The sequence below is a fragment of the Talpa europaea genome (genome assembly GCF_964194135.1).
Source record: "Talpa europaea genome assembly, chromosome: 12".
Lineage (NCBI taxonomy): Eukaryota > Metazoa > Chordata > Mammalia > Eulipotyphla > Talpidae > Talpa > Talpa europaea.
Window position 1 is genome coordinate 74,767,384 of NC_140079.1, and position 17,514 is coordinate 74,784,897.

General features: G+C 44.6%; 1 protein-coding gene across 1 annotated transcript in view; it reads left to right on the forward strand.

The window, feature by feature from the left end:
- The window catches only part of CALN1 (calneuron 1), a gene marked incomplete at both ends in the record, with an annotated part of 361,441 nt that overhangs the window by 332,557 nt on the left and 11,370 nt on the right, over positions 1 to 17,514 (forward strand). Inside the window, one exon of the mRNA XM_084250618.1 lies at positions 12,629 to 12,785. Within this exon, the coding sequence (XP_084106744.1) occupies positions 12,629 to 12,785 (157 nt within the window). The remainder of the gene's footprint in view (positions 1 to 12,628; positions 12,786 to 17,514) is intronic.

Below are 17,514 nucleotides of genomic sequence, written 5' to 3' on the forward strand. Positions count from 1 at the left end.
CTTTCACATTCCTAAGTTCCTCTCCTTTTTAAGTTCTTATATGGAGCTGGTGATTTTATGGCCTCTGTTATCTTGTTTCTATAAAATGTTTGTTTTTCTGTAGCTAATTAAAATTTCATAGGCAACAAATAAAATTTTAAAAGATGAGGCGGGCTGTGTAATTGAATCCATTAGATGCGGCAATGCACAGCTTTAGCCGTGTGCTCCATTTGTGATCTCACAGGCAGAGCCACCTGCCATATGTGTGATTTGTTTATTGAAAGGGAGAGGCAACAGCTTAATCCCAGTCTGAGTTTGTTGTCTGCTTCCTAAATTGGAAAGTTCTACCTCTTACCCATGTGCTGCGTTTGTGATCTGGTTACTTAAAATAAAGAGTTGTCTTCCTAGCCACGTGTATTTGTGATTTGGTGAGGCAAACAGAGAGAAGCATGACTTAGCCATGCACCATATTAGTGATCTGGTTACCAAATAGAGGGCCACAGCTCAGCCACATGTTGTATTTGTGATCTGTTACTAAAACAGAAGGTCTGGGGCTTTATCAAGTGCCGTGTTTGTGATCTGGTTACCAAAACAGAGCGTGGTGCCACATTCCCACACACATATTCATGTTCCAATTACTAAAACAAAGGGGCAGATGGCTTAACACAGTCTGTATTTGAGATCTGGTTCATGAACAGAGGGTCATGGACCTTATCTTGGACTCTTGTCTGATTATTTCCTGGAAGAAAGAAGTCTCTGGACTATGTGGGGTTTCTATAGGGAACCAAAATTGGGCCAAGGCTACTCCAATTTTTACTTCTCAGTATCAGAAAAAAGTATCTTATTTTCTTAATTTTGAACAATCCATAGTAGTATTTCTGTAGCATGGAAAGGACACAATGTCATATTACCTTTCTTTCCTATCATTTCTATTTACTCATTTTGTCTCCACTCCTCAGCCATCCTAGGCCCACTGGATTTGGGTCTTGTGATTCATCAACCTCTATTTGGTCACTTTTCTGTTCTTCATCCATTTCTAGCCCATATATAACATCTTTAAAGTCTCATAACTGTCACGGAATGCACTCTACTCTTCTTGTTTTAGCATCATATGTGATTATGGCCCATTTTGTAGTGTATTTCCACTGGCAACATGTTTCTTTTTATGAATGGGGATTTTCCTTGATGTATTGATTGTTTCTCCCATGTCTCAAGACAAATGCCCTCCTTTCAACAAATACTGCTTTAGGGCTAACATTTGCTAAATACTGTGAAGATTAAACTGCCAGTAGGACAGGTCTCTACCCTCAAGATCATACAGTCCAGTGGACAAAATAGCTGGCAGTTTTCATACACTGTTGTGGGTGCTGTAATTAAGATAGGTGTAGAATAGCATGGACCACGTGCAAAGGGAAGCATATTCAACTTCGGGGAACTCAAGAAAGCTTGCCAAGAAATGTCAGAGAAGTTGGGGCCTGAAGGAGGAGGACATGAGTCAAAGATTGCTGTTCCAGACAGAGGGGGTGAGCAAAGCCTAGAGAGGGCAGAAAACCTCATGCCCATGGCTGCCTCTGCTGGAAAGCTCAGGATGGTGGGCCCAGGGAGGGCTCAGCTCTAGAAGGAAGGGATGAGTCCAGTCAAGATGGCAAGGCCAGATGATGGCAGCACTTGTTGATGAGCCTGTACTTTATGATGAAAGCAATAGGGAGACAATTAAGGGTCTCTAATAGGTCACCTTGGCTTCTGAGGCCTTGTTTCTGAATAAGTGCTGGTAACTAGGAGGGTCTCAGAATCCAGGTCGGTCCAAATCTCTGTCAGTTCTGTCCAGGTGAATCAGATCTATGTTTCCTTGTCTAGATTTCCATTGGTTCCTCCCCTGCCCTACCTCAAGTGACTCCTTTTCATCTGAAGATAGTTGCTAAGAAATCGTTTTATGGGTGTGGTGAAAGGAACACTCCAGAATGAGACAAGTAATGCAGTGACATCTCATCCTATTGCTTTGCTGCATGCCAGATGGAAGCTGTCAAGAGAATCCTAAAAAGCTAAATGGCATTCTATAAATGAGAAAAAGGGCAGGTGCGCTCTAGCCACAGAAGGCTTAAATCTCATTCTTCTCAGACAGAATTATTTGTTGTCCAACATCATCCACCAGCCTGGAGCACAGATGAATACTCTGAGCCTAAATACAGAGAGGAGATTGGACATCACATCATTAATAGGCCTATCACAATGACCTCTCATGTTTGTCTTACCTGACATTTTTCATTACAAATATTTCACATTTCTTATTTTATTTGATAGTCACAAAATCTCTATGAGGTGGGTACAGCAAGTTTTACTACTATCATCACTATTATCTCATTATCACTAATTTTATAACTATCTTTTAATATTACTTTTATCTATTAGGAGGATCTGAGTTATTAAGTGACCTGCTAAGGACACACAGTGGCTACTCTAACACCTGCCCACAGGGTGAGCCTGCTGGGCCCCGCACGCAGGATATGCCTGTCAGCCCCCATTCAAACACTCTGGACCACTTTCTGTGTTTACTTGCATTGGAAACTCAACTGATTAATCTCATTTTCTGGAAGGACTATAGTTGACAACTAAGGTATGGTGAAAGAGCTCTGGACTTGGAATCAGGGTGTTGGTTGGGTCTTATTGCTGTGATAACTAACTGAATGGCAAGTTCCAAATAACTTTCCATGCACCCTCCACAGCAAAACAAAGCATCAGGGAAACAAAATGCATGAAATCCAAGGAATTGTGCACTTTAGAATGAAAATAGCTTTACCTACACAATAGCCCTATGATATAAATAGCACGGTCTCTATATTTCATAAGGGAAAAGTAAGGGAGAGAGAAGTTTAGTAACTTCCACTGGGTCACACAGCAATAATGTGGCAGTGTCTGGACAGAAACCAAGGTGGCCATTTTCCTGTCTGCATCTAGGGCCCACCTGGATATTCCAGGATGATCTCCCATCTCAAAGTCCTTAGCCACATAAAGGAGCAAATCTACAGTTCCCCAGTTGGGGACATGGATATCTTCAGGACCATTATTCAACCTACCAAAAGCCCACTTCCTGGTAGATACAAGTAACTGTTCCTTGAAGATCACTCAGTTTCACTCTCCAACAAGATGGATGGAGCTGGTGGAAAGGGCTAAGACACAAGTGAATTCTTATTTCATTCAAAGGCTCCCATCACCATAGAGCTGAAATTGGGAGCAGAGCACTGCTAATGGGCCTCACCTTTGACCTGTGTCCAGAAATCTTTAGTTTTACCCCAGAGAATGCATTTGGGTACCATGCTGCTCTCCCAGCGTAAAAGGAGAAATGTTCTTTTGATTCCCACAATGGGACATGTTCAATGTAGAGAGGTGTGCCCTCCAGCTCTGGGGCCTTATTTTAGAACAAGTGCTAGTATGTAGAAAGGTTGCAGTCCTTGAAGGAAGAATCAGGGTGGCGCCAACCCCAATAATCAATCAATTAATCACCCCAGTCAGATCTCCATTTCCTTATCTAGATAAATAGTTGATTGCTGCTTGGCTTTTCCCACCCCTTAAATGGCTTTCCTGTCTGCCCAGCAGGTACTGCCTGATGGCCTAGACATTTGCTTTCTCTGTGCCTGGAGATCCTTCCTCCAAAGCACCATATCAGCCTCCCTCACCAACTTCATGCCCTTGCGAAAGGGTGCTTTCTTAGTTGAGGCCTTCTCCTACATCCACATTTAATATCTCATCTCCCAACAACCCCAACCTCCTTCCTCCATCCTCTATCACTTGTCCTTGTTCCTTTGTGTATTTTCTGTCTCCCCAGCTGTGCTGTAGCTCCATTGAGGATAGGGAGTGGTCTGTTTCATTCACTGATGTGTCCCCAGTGCCTAACATGAAGGACATTCTCAATATACGTTTGTTAAATAGCTGAAAGAAAGCATATGGATAAATATCACAGCCGCAGAGTCTGGATGTGGCCTCTGACTCCCTCCCTACACGGGGGAATGCAACCAGCATAATTCATCAGCAGCACTGGGGAGAACAGGGCGTGCTCCCCAAATCCAAGTTCAGATGAAAGATGCAGAACATGTGTCCAGGCAGAGAGGGAGCAGAACGAATGTGCACAGAAGACTCATGTTAAATCTGAAATCATGTCTCACTCCTGTGCTCCTTATCTTTGACTCTCTCTGAGCTCCAACACCTTCATCTGTAAACCAGGTAGAAGGCAGCCCACGCCTCCTTGGGCAGCAACTCCATGAGGCTCATGTGAGGCCGTGTCTGTGAAGCACGTGGCCCAGATGAAGCTCCCCTGTGTCTTAGCTGCCCTATCTCTGTCAGACTGTCGGGCTAGAAACTAGGCTTCTGGCACCTGAACAGTCTGGTCTGGCTACATCCTCTCTCAGACCTACAGCCAGAAGACCCGTCAAGGGACACAGCTCAAGCAAGTATTGGAGATCTTCATTTGACAGGCACTGACAATTGGAACGTGAGCTCCCTTCACACATATGTATGATCGTGAAATGCATCTTACATGCAACCTGGTTTCTGTGACAAGGCAAGAGCCACATGTCACAGTGACCTTGGACACTGACAGCATCACTCAGTATGTACATCAGACCAGCCTTTTGCTGGGGGCTGTGGAGCCAGTTCTTTCTCTGAGCACCATGGGGCTGTGCTCTATAAGAAATGTGGCACAGGAGGCACTCTAGGGCCACTTTCTGAGAGGTGAGCTGCCACCTTTGAAGAAGCCTTGGCATATGACAGCAGAGGTGGGAACAAATGCATGCCCACCTGCCCTGTTGTTCATCCCCTTGGAGAGGAGTGGGGAGCATCACTGCGCAGGCAGGTGAGGGCTGGGGTCTGAGACTCTGGAGGGTCTGGCCAGGGTGGTCACATGAGCAGGTGGAGCACCTCCTTGCTTTCTAGCAGAACGCAGAATCTTCTCCAGAGGGCAAAGCTTTCCAGTGTCAGCCACACATTCTGAGCCACCTGGGTACTCCATAGTCTTGAGATTAATGGAAAATCTCTTCTAGGCTATGACAGTACATAGGCACTTGATCTTTGCTTGGGTGTCACTGTGGGTTTTCATCTTTTTCTGAGTCTCCACTTTATTCCAGGGGGAGTGAACCATGCATTAGCCCCCAATCCCTGTGCTAACCTGAACTGCTTCCCGGTGGGGCTAAAGGATACAGTAGATTCCTTCTCTGTCCTCATCTCCCCCACCCCTGGGAGGGGGAACACGTACGAGTCCAAGTGCGCCTGGCATAGCCTGGCACTGCTGTTGCTGCTCAGAATTTTTGCCAACTTTGCCCAACCTGCCCAACGTGTCCAGGACTCCAGGTATATCTGTGCTTGGTTCATGGTGTGTGGGGGGGTGTCTCACAATGCCTTGCTTTCCATCTCACTGTTTAATTCTTCACGTGGGGAGAATTTGGGGTCTAGGAAGGACACTGGACATCTCTCTGATCATGCTGGTGTCTCCCATATTTCCACCTGGACCCACTGGAGGTTGATGGGGTCTGGTTACTAGAGAGGGAGGCTGCATTACCCACCGTGTAGGGCTCAGCTGAAAGAGAATGTTCAAGCAGGAAACTTCTCAGATCTAATGGCCCCGTCTGGCCTTGCCGCATTGATGCTCAGTGCCACGTTAAGAAATGTCTGTGGTCTTATGCTGCATGAAGATCAATGGATGAGTACTCAATTCTGTGGATGAGAATTTCGCTGCCCCAAATCCTGTTCCCAGGCTCCAGAGTCCAGGGTTTCCTACCGTGGCAAACAATAACCAAGTCCAACCCTTGCTTGAGAAGCACTGACCTCATTGATCTTCTGGGCAGTGCTCGTGATAGGGTGATGCCTTTTGTAGATGGGCAGAGCAAAGAACCCAGGCAGGTGGTGTTCCAGGCCTATTCAGCCCTCCTCTGTCCAGAGGAGAAAAAACTGTGTCATAAATTTATTCCACAACTTCTGTGAAAGTTGAAATGAGCTCAATTCACATAAAATCTGGTCAGGGAAGATGTAGCCCCCAGCTCAGCAGGTCTCTTCATGTGACAGGGAAGAAGAATGGACACAAAGCCCTCACAGAGCTCTGTCCATTCAGTGGCCAGTCATTTCATCCTATTAAGAATTTGGGACATGACTAGAGACCAGGCACCCCTGAGGTTCCTCTCTCAGCAGGAGGACACATTCAATTACTCTGCTTTTCCACCATGAAATGGCACCAAATCATCAGAACATGGAACTCCCATTGCACAGGGGCTTCTTCCTGATCTTCTCACAAACTTTGGGGGGAACATTGGGTGAGGAGAGAAGGCCAGTGCTCTGGAACTAATGGAAGATTCCTGCTTATTCATCATCAGGCTTTTATTCTGCCTCCAGTGGAGACTATGCTTCATACAGGACTAGTTGTAAACACTGTAAGAGGCAGTGCACCCCCTCAGAGTGCTCATCTACTGGCAGAGGCAGAGAAGAACAAAAATAGCTCCCAGTGGGAAGAGACGTGAGAGTTCTGGGAAGCCCAAGGCACTGATGCCACCCCCATGGAAGGCCCCTGAACTGGTGGAGGAAAGTGAAATGAGGGGGACCAGCTTGCAGTTAATACTGTCTGCTCTACTTTCAGAATCAGTCCAGGACAGAGGACCCCATAAAACAGGAGAAATCTTTTGATACTTCTCCACTGGTGACACCTACTCCCAGATACAACCATTGCCCGCAAGTCAGAACTGGAGAGGATCCTAGGAGATCATCTTCACCTGCCAGAGCCACAGTGCCCCCTGTCCTCTGCCATGTCCTCTGCTAGAGTTTATAACTTCCAGCATGGGATGAAGTGGAACACCCATAGGAAGGCCTGGGATGTTTGGGCCCCATGGCAGACAGCCATGTTGGGAGCTCCCTGGGCTGGGAGAAATTCTCCTTTCTGTACTAGAGCTTCATGTACTTTTGCAAAGCCTTGAGTAAGTAGCAAATCCCCTGCAGGACTTGTTAGATACAGCTTGCTGGGACTCACCTAAAAATCTTGCTTCAGTAGATCCGGGTGGGCTGGAGAAACTGCATTTCTAACTGGTTTTCTGATGCAGCTGGTACTGATGGCCCAGGGGAGACACTCTAGAAACACTGCACTAATCCAGGATGAACAGGAGCAACCTTTAGCCTTAAGAGCAAGAGGTAGCCTCTGTCCACAAAGCGGCACCTGGGGAATGGGTGTAGCAGCTGTGACCTGAGTTTCAAGATGTGCAGAGCTCCTGGCGTGCAACATAAAGCCCAGCCAACTGGGCAATGTGGGGCCTCAGCATCCCACTCACTTTTGCCTTTGGCAAGTTATGCATGTGGGTTGCCTGTTTCTCACCTGTACCTGAACAGAAACAACCAGCAGCTCTAGTGTTGGCTTATTTATAATGTAACATAATGAAGGAAAAGGGATGCAGAGAGGAGGTAGCTCAGAAGAGCAAATCAGTTAAAAATTGTACAAGATGCCCATTTGATATCTTTAATATTTACAAGAAACACAAGAGATTTGGGATCGTGTGTGTGTATCTGTGTGTATATATATATTTATAGCAGTAACCATAGCAGACTGGGGCACAAAAGGAGCGGGCTAAAGTAATAGAGTAGAAGGAGCACAAATGACTTTTGCAGAATTAAAATCTTTGTAAGAGGTAGTAGATGCTAAATAAGGTAGTGCAAAAAAAAAAAAAAAGAATGATGCAAAATACAAAACAGAGATGAGAAGTATTAGAGAAAAGATGAAAAACATGGAAACAATGAGTAGAAATCTAATTAAGACTAATTTGTATTGCAGAGGAAGAAATCTATTAGATAGAGCAGGAGAAAGACCATCATCAAAGTGATTGTCAGGAAACAGTCACGAGGCAGAAAATGACATTGGTATAAAAATTTAAATGCTGCTTCCCAAAATTCCAGTTAAGAAGAAAGCTAAAACGTATAGCTTAACCTGGTATGGAAAACATTTTTTAAATTTCAAAGACAATGAAATATTCCTGCTATTGCCTGGAAGAAAAAAATGAAATAATCATCCAAGTCAAATCTTCGGCTGACAGCCAAGCCAAGCTCTCTGCCCCTCCCCCACATTAAACAGCAGAAGGAACAGGAATTTCTTTCAATGGAGCTTTGAGGGGAAAATTTATGCGATTCTAGAATTTTATACCAAACTAAGTTGTCGTCTATTAGGGGAGAGGGGAAGGAAAGGTGTTATCAAATTATGAGAACTCAGAAAATGTTGTGTTCACAAATATTTCATCATCAGACTCTTTTTGAAAGTTCTTTGGCAGATATTTGCATGAAAATCAGGTACTCCATTTGGGACAGTCACAGACAAGTGAAGTGAACACTGAAATCAATTAAATAGAATGAAATAGCAGTGGGGGTTATAAATTTTGTCACAAAATTAAATGCAGACGCCAAATACCATTCTAGAGAAAGATACAAATAGTAGAAAATATGTTATAATAAATCTCAAATCTAACGTATAAAGACTGGAATGTGTCAGTTAAGAGGTAGGACACGTTAGGGTGTATACATTTTCTTATCACATGCAAGGGAAGATGAGACAATGTAATGTAGTTTCTTGAATTTGAATATATCAGAAATGACTGGCTTCAGTAGTGCATTTAATCAATGGAAAGCTATCACCAGTATAAATAGTTAAGAGTAGGATGGCTATAGGATTTGTTTTGCAAAGGCTAATGACAAGGAGACATATCCACCATTGGACACTTAGGTTATCTCCTGTACCTTGGCTATTGTAAATAATGCAGCAATAAACAGGGGGCTATTTCCATATTTTTCAGATAAAGGGATTTAGATTCTTTTTTCTTCGAGTCTTAGGTGGCATGCATCAGCCCCTAGGAGCCTCTCCCACTCTCCAAGGATTTCCAAACCTTCTGTGCTTTCCTTTTGCAGTGTCTATCAGGCTGAATTATAATCTCGTTTCTTTGTCTTTAGCGAGCAGGCTTGGTCTCTTGCTTATACTTGCATTTCCTTCCCAGTGTCTGTTGTGGAGTCAGGCTTAATTACTATTTGTTGAATTAGGAAATCTTTGGTACTAAAGAGTAGTCTCATTTTAAAACTATTAGGACGTCAAGAATTGATAGTTACAGTTCTCATCGCAGACTTTAATGTTACCCATAGCCTTTGATAAATCAAGACGTCCCCCAGAAATAACGTTATAGAAGGTACAGATTTTAATTGTAAGGCTATAGAAATTAAATAATAAAGATCATTTTGTGTGTGTAATTGACCCTACAGAGATTCCACTATAATGGAAAACTCCTTACGTTCCTAACCACAGGAGATATACAGAGTAGAATCATTAACCAGGAACCACTGAAAGCAGAATAATGAACAGCAAACCTAGAAAAAAGAAAGTCAAATAGCATGATAAATGTGAAATGGGTTCGAAGAAGTATTGAGAGAAATTTTAAATTTTGGGACTACTCTGCATAGTTACATACTAATAATGATGAAAATCTTTTGACTGGTTTTCTAAAAAAAAATCAAATTCCGAAACAGACTCAAGAAAAATAAAAAAGCTAAACAGACTGATGATAGGAAAGAAATACTTTCTGGCATTGTCTCATATTGTATTATAGTGATTCTGACAATATAGAAAACATATGGAATTCTACTCTGCTAATTTTGTTTAAATATGAGTATCCAGATAGTGAAATAAAAGGAAAACTATGTAGTTTTAGAATCTGCATTTTGCCTTCCCTTTTTACCATCCCATTTGCCAGTTATTTCCACCTAATTTTGAATTTTAGCAGTTTCTCAGCTGACCAGAGTTTTTCCAGGCACCCCAGTCCTTCAAGTGACCTTCCTGGAAATGGTCACTCATTTTCTCAGAGCCCCCTTAACTCTGAGCTCTTATCCTCTTCCTCCTTGACCATGGCAGAGGGTCCCTGCTTTCTCATCTATGCGATCCATCACCCACCCAGACATTTTGCCATCTTTTTCCTACCACCCAGGCTAAAAACCACATGAACCCCTGTGAATTCTAAAGGGAGGTTATTCCACGGCTCAGCCCTGCATGTATTGCAAAATGTACTTTTATAGTCAATAAACTGAGATGGAGAAAACATCCACTTTATTCACCCTCCCTTCAGTTGCTCTTACTCATATAAATGGCTTTGAACATGAGTCATTGAGGTTTCCATCAAATTTCAGTTAACTCAATTTAATTTGTTAGAGCAAGGGGCATACTTAAAGCAAGGTAGGAATTGCTTTACAAGGAAAGTAGGGAAAGGAAAATGTCTAAAACTTTCTTTCATCAGGATCCAGATGAACATAACATGTTGATTTCTGTTCTTGTTCTTGGATAAGTGATACTACAGAAATCCCTGAGTCGTAGTGGCTAACAACAGGGTTTATTTCTCATTCAAATTACATGCCCTTCCTGGGTTAGCTCTGCATTGTATTCTTTCCAGGACCTCAGATAAAGGAGCAGTCCCTATTTGGGGTGTGTTTTCATGGTCAAAGTAAACAGAGAAATGGTCTGATATATACAGTGGCTTTGAGACTTCTCCTTGGGCCTCCAAATGTCACTGTCACTCTCATTTAATTGGCCAAAGCCTGATGTCAGTGAGCAGGGAGATATAATTCTCTCACCAGGAGGGGAAACAAATGATTGGAAATAGTATTACCTGTTACAGTGCACACTTTTGCACTTTTAGACATTTTATTTCCCTCCCGTTGGCCACAAAATATACTCATTCCCAACCTAATGGAGACACCCCAAAATCCAATGACAACCTAAGACTCAATTTCTAGATTTCATGATTCTGTCTGGGTGTGGTTCCTCTTGATCTGAAGACATAGGAACCCAAACGGTTCCACACACAATCAGCATATAGGGGTGGAACAGGGTGAGCTAAACACCGAAATCATTGCCCTCCACAAAGCAAAGACTGGGCGACCTATAGAAGCTGAAGACTTAGAGAAATTCTGAAATCCTGCTGGACAGAACTTGGGGTGAGGAATATACTTTAATTAATTAAGGTTCTGCCTCCTGGAAATTGCCCTGGATTTCTGTGTGTGATGTCAAGCATGATCCTCAACTCCCCCCGCCTTCCACACTCTTCTCTTGTACTCATCTAATGAGGGCACTGGGAAATAAGTCCAGCATGAGGCAAGCATGGCTTATCTTTGTCATGGCTGATGCCCGCAGAAATTTGGGAGCCCAAAGATCATTTTAAGTTTTGAACAGTCATGGAGTTTTTCAGTCCTGGACTCATTTTTGGACCATCATAAATCTCAAAAGCTTAGTCATACTTTTATCTATTAGATTTCACTTGGTTCTTGTTAAGCCATAACTATTTTTGAATTTAACTATAGTTAAATTTCTTAAAATTTAACAACCAGCTTCCTGGGAGAGTCTCTTAACATATTCCAAGATTTTAACAAGGAACATTTTTTATTTGTTGTGGTGGGCCCATATTGTTATTTAAAGCACACCTCAATTTTATCTCCTCTTAGTTGGACATGAGAAACAATTAAGACAAAGAATTTCATCCCTGCAAGACCAGGAATTTTTCAGTTGTTTTTATTCCTGACCAACCAATTTTTTCTCAAGCTCATCTCTTTCTGGTTGTGCCCTGTCAGCCAGTACATGCTGTTTCCCAAAGTGTTTACTCACAGCCACAAACTCATTCAATATATATCTGTTCCCTGAGTTATCACAAGCAATGATTTTACCAAGTGCTTTGCTACTGTGTTAAATGGGCTGTTGTCTTTTCAGCCTCTACATCCCACTGCCCAGCCCTGGAATGGTGCACCCCATACTGGAATTCTTGTTATGGTCACACCTCAACCCTTTGCATTCCCTTCTGTATGGTTGACTTACACCAAGTCACATTGTGTTGACACACGAGTCCCAAATCGCTGGCTAGTAATGACACAGGACATGCATTCTCATGTTGCTTTTCCTCATTGGGATAAGGCCATGTCTTCTCAACTTTATCCTCATTCTCAGACCCAGACAGAAGGAACAGTCCCTATGTAGAGCATGTGGGTCTCAAGACAGAGGGCAAAGAATGGATGATAAACCACACAGTGACTTAAGGCTTGTCGTTGGATGCGGCATATGTGATTCTCTCAATGTCTTTAAAAAAGAGACACACCACACCTGATAGAACTAGAGTGGGAAAGGTTCTTCCCTTCCTGGGAGGGAAGGACAGAGCTGACAGTGCTGCCCCTCCCTTCGCTGCTCTTCCTCATAAACGTTGCTTTGAACGGCATTTCATCTTGATAGAACAAAATACGTTCTTAAAGCGAAATGGGAATGGCTGGCTTCTTGGAGCTGACGCATTTTCTAGACATATGCACTATCTGAAGTGTGACACAACTCCAAAGCACACGAGGTGTGGAGGGGTGACAGCAGATGGCTGGATGAGTTGGAAACCACACGAGCAGGTGGCATTTTTTTCCTCCAAGAGTCTCAGTTAAGGGGGGTATGTTACACTTACTGTATTCCCAGTAAGTCCCTGCAAGTTCACAGTATGCTTGGAGCTGAACATGCTGGAAAACTGCTCATCTGACTGAAAGCTGGGGCAGGTTTCCATAGAGGAACTTTGGGGTTTGCTGCTCATGCCCCAAGCTAAGGGCTCCTGACACCGCTCACCCCTCTCTTTCTCCACAGTTTGACATGCAAAGGATAACTCTGGAAGAGTTGAAGCACATCCTCTATCATGCCTTCCGGGACCACTTAACAATGAAGGACATTGAAAACATCATCATCAATGAGGAGGAGAGCCTGAACGAGACCTCGGGGAACTGCCAGACGGAGTTTGAAGGAGGTAGGGACCCCAGTTTCTATATCTTTCCTGGCCTGCAATGGGCCAGCACCTCCACGTGATCCATATGAAATATGTGTTGATGCTCTCTTGGGCTCAAGTGGCCTTGCGCTGAAGCTGAGGATCCAGGACTGAGGTTAGAGATCCTTTCCACAAAGATCAACAGGGTTTCTTTTTCTCTTACCCCCATCCTGCACCCACCCCCACCCCAGACTCTGAATTCCTGCAGGTCCCACATGAGCCCTGTCCTTCCTCTGATGACTCTGAAGTCCCCTAGATGTGTGGCTCTGGTGTTGCCTTTACTTAGTGGAGTTACAGAAAGAACCTGTTTAGGCTTCAATGAACTTGGATCAAGTTCAGCGGCTAATTTTGTGGCCTTGTGCAGGGGTGTACCTTCTCTGAGCGTGATTCTTATCAAGATAATGACACCTACTTCACAGCATCTTTGGGATGCTTTCCTCTGTCCTCCATGCCCTGAATGCACAGGCTAAAAAGAACCCTCTTCAGGAAAGGACACTCATGAACTTCACTCTCATGAACTTCACACTCATGAAGTAGTCACTGAAGGAAAAAAATTCTCCTGAGGACAAAAAAGGAGACCCAAGAAAGGCCATTTTTCTTGGGCTTAAGAAAGAAAAAGGGCCTCCCTGGTGATGCAGGTGGTTGAGCACCACACTGCGAAGCTGTCCGCAGCCTCTGCAGCGCAGGTTTGATCCCGGCTGGCCTGGGAAAATCCTACATGGCACAGCAGACCTCTCCTGTCTCACCCACTGCTCCCCTCAGCAGTGTATTTCATCAGTCTGCCTGTTCTGTTCTCTGCTCTGTCTCTGGTAAATCCTCTCACCCTCCCTTGCATCTGGCCTGTACCCCGGTTCTTGTATAAAAATAAATAAATCTTTAAAAAAAAAAAGAAAGAAAAAGAGGGGGAAAGCCGAACCTTATTCCCTAATCAGTCTGGAGAAGTTTCGGGGAAGTGAAGTAATTTAATCCCTCTTTCCAAATTTTCCAAATTTGAAAATCAGAGCTGTTAAAGCAGCTCTGATGTACAGAAAAGAAAAGATTTAAATTACATTAAAACATCATAGCAGGTACCCTGCAGTTTTTAATTTCTTCAATGCTGTGGTTTCTTAAAGGGGTCAGACTATTTTTCTATACTTTTTTCTGAATATTTCAACAAGTCATATAAGCTGATGATCAGCTGTCATGTAGACACCAGAATGGCATTCTTGGCCTGGTCTTGGAGCTGCCATATGAGTGTGGGCCCAGGACAGTGGTCAGGGCCGAGCTGGTCCAGGGGGTCAGGCGGTTCATGCAGCACTGGGCTCCCAGGTCTGTCTGGGCTGCACTGCTACATCGTGTGCAAGATGAAAGGCCAGGCAAGAGGAAACAGGGCTAGTTTATACTCCCAGGCAGACACTAAATTAGCTCCAGCCAGGATGCAGGGCCTGGTGGGCATGGGGTAATTGGGAGCAATGCCCCCTGGCAAATACATTTCCACAGAAAATGTTCTCAAGTGCTGTGCACAGCAATCAAACCCAGTGTGGACCAGAAGCTGCCAGGGTCCCCTTGCCTGCGACCTGAACCCTGGCATCAATGACTGTACCCGTGGGTAGAGTCATACACACTCTCCAGGGCAAGATGCTCACAGTCAATGCCCATTTCTAGCAGGACAGACAGGAGGATGGGGAGGGTATAGAGGATAAGGAGGGCAGGGCCTGGACTGGCCTCCCTGCTTGGTCTTGGCTGATGGACCAGGTGCTAAAATGATGAAACTATTCAGGGCTCTTGCTGCCCGTCACAACCACGTGAGATGGGTGGGGAGAATGCTTGTGGGTGTCTCGTTTTCTGTAGGAGCCTTTGTTTGGGGATCCATGTTTTGTTCAGGGAAATGTCACGCGTCTTGGTAATTTAGGAAAGGTCACACTACACTGGGAAATAATTTGAACTCTAAGCGATGAGTTTTTATTACTCAAAAGCCTGTGCATTATGAAAATAAATGAGTGACACAGGGGTCTCCGAATACAAATCTACTGGGCCTGCCTTGCTGATCTGTGCATAGAACATTGGCAACTGCTGCCATTTGGGGGGGGGGTAATTGATAAGGACTGGGCACTGGGCTAAATGCTTTAAAACTCATTGTATTGTTTAATAAAAGAAACATTATCTTGTAATTACCACATTGCTTTTTTAATGACTTCTGTGACCTTGGTTATAGAATCCCATATGCATATTTTCATATCAGGGAAGTTTTTGGGTTTTTAAAAAATTTTATATCAGCTCTATTTGGCCCCAAGTGCAAGCTGACCGGTTTGTATTGAGGGTTCAGATATTTCCAATCTCAGATATGATTCGAGTCACTGGTGCATATATTTAATGTCTCAGGTTAAAGAAAGGGTTTATTTTGGGTAGAGATATCTAGATGAGATGCTGCACAGGTCAGGAATTTGCCTCTGGCACCCTAGCACTGGGAGAGTCCTTGGGAGAGCCTGCGGCTGACCTTGGCTCCTGCCTTCCACCGTTCTCCCATGCCTGCTGCCCACAAACAGGGACCTGCTGGCATTTTCAACTTCTCCCTTCTTCTACCAGTCTGATCGCACTATTGCATTGCTTGTGACTCCTAAATCCCCTCACCCTCCTCTCAACCTCGAGTCCTTTGAGTCCTGCCTGTCCCTCAGCCTGTCCACTCCTTTCTGTCTTCTCTTGCCCCTGGCCAGGCTACATGCTCTGTCCTGCCCTTTATTTTTTCATTTTTGCATAGAAAAACTGGGGTGTAAGCCAGAGGTGCAGGGGTGGTGTGGTGAGAGGATTCACGAGAGACAGAGTGAAGATCAGAACAGATGGATCTACTGAAATATACTGCTAAGGAGACAGCAGGCGAGACCAGAGAGGTCTGCTGTGCTATGTGGGTCTGCTCCTTGGCAGGTAGGTACTGTAGGTAGGTGCTGTTCAATCCCTGTGGATGGAACTCAAGCCATAGCGGTGATAGCTCTGAGACTTAGCCCCGAGACTTAGGCTCTAGGCCTCTAGACAGGCCCTGTACCATCACTTTAATTGTACTTTCTTTCCTTTTTTTTTAAAGATTTATTTATTTTATTTATACTTATACAAGCACTGGGTATAGTCAGAAGTGCGGGAGGGTGAGAGAATTCACCAGAGCCAGAGCAGGGAACAGAACAGGCAGACTGACGCAGAAATACACTGCAGAGGGGAGCAGCGGGCACAGCAGGAGAGGTCTGCACGCCATGTGGGACCCTCGCCGGTGGCCGGGGATCGAACCGGCGCTGCAGAGGCTGTGGGCAGCTTCGCAGCCCAGTGCTCAACTGCTGTACCACCGGGGAGGCCCACTTTAATTGTACTTTCATTTATGTCTCAGGTTTCCGACCCACTTGCCAACTTTGCCAGCCCTGATCTTGACGAATCCATCTTTAACTATGAACAAGGGTCATAGTTGTTTCTTTTCTTTCAAGCATTGGCACGCTTTTCTCCCCACTCTAATCCTTTTCATAAGCCCAATTGCCTGAAGGGAAGGGAGCAGAGGGCACATTTCCCCCAGACCCCACTTAGGCCACCTCTGCTCCTGCCATTCCTCACCCAGGAAGCTCTTTCTTCCCCTTTTATTAGGGTCTTGCTGCAGCAAGTACGTTCCTGTACTGGTTGACTCACCCTAAGCCCTGGTGATCCACAGAGCTTGGTACTGGTTTCCAAGCAGGAACTGATGAGGTATAAACACCTAAAGGTGCAGGAGGTCTTTGCCTTAAAAGGGCAAAAGAACGCATCTGTCTCTGAGCAAGGATGGAGATAGTCACTGAAACAGACATTTCGTGGCAGAATTGTAATTAACCCACATCGTCGACTTCCAGCTCAGTGAAGTTGGAGTCAGCGTGGAGCCGGGGGTGGGAAGGCTTGATGGAGCTGCTGTGCGCCAGGGAGTCAGCTAGAGATGAGCAGGGGGCTCCAAACACCGTCAGCATCCTTTTTGTCACTGTTGTAAATCTTGTGTCTGATACTTTTACAAAGGGATTTAGATTCTGTTCAGTCTAAATATCTAAATGTCAGGAAATATCAGGAAACATCGATTATTCCTCCTACATGAGTGGAAGAATAAAGAACAGGGTGGTGGGCCGGGGGCTCTGGGGCTTTGACACCCATGATAACAGAGGTTGGGGATTTTCCTCCCTTTTTTCAGCTTTTGTTTTAGCTTGATTTTGTTCTCTTTACTTATTGAGTTAAGGTCAACACAAACTACAAATTTGCACGCTCACACACACGCAGGCCTCACACATTCCAGGCTGCCAATTCTTTAAGGTAGGTAGGCGCTGTGATTGTACTTGTGCAGCAAATCTTCCATCTTTTCCTGAGGAAGGACAAGAGGAAGCTAGATGAATCTCCAGGCTACATATAAAGCTTTCCTGCTTCTTTGAGAAACCCTGAATTGACAGCTCACATTTCCTGCATCGTGTGCAGAAATGCCTATGATGTCAGGGAAGAGACAAGGAAGATCTAACTCTAGGATTTTGTAGGATTTTTCTTCATTCATTCTGGGCTTCAGGTGGAAAACCATTCAGGGTGAGACTGACACTTGAGCAGGTACCACCCACCGTGCTGGGTGCTTTGGCTGAATTTAACTCCACTGAATTCAGGGGCTCTGTGGCATTACCATTCTTAGCTGCCTTTATCGCCCCACTCCAGGGAGGATAATTGGCTAAAATAGAATGAACGTTCAGGCACTCCC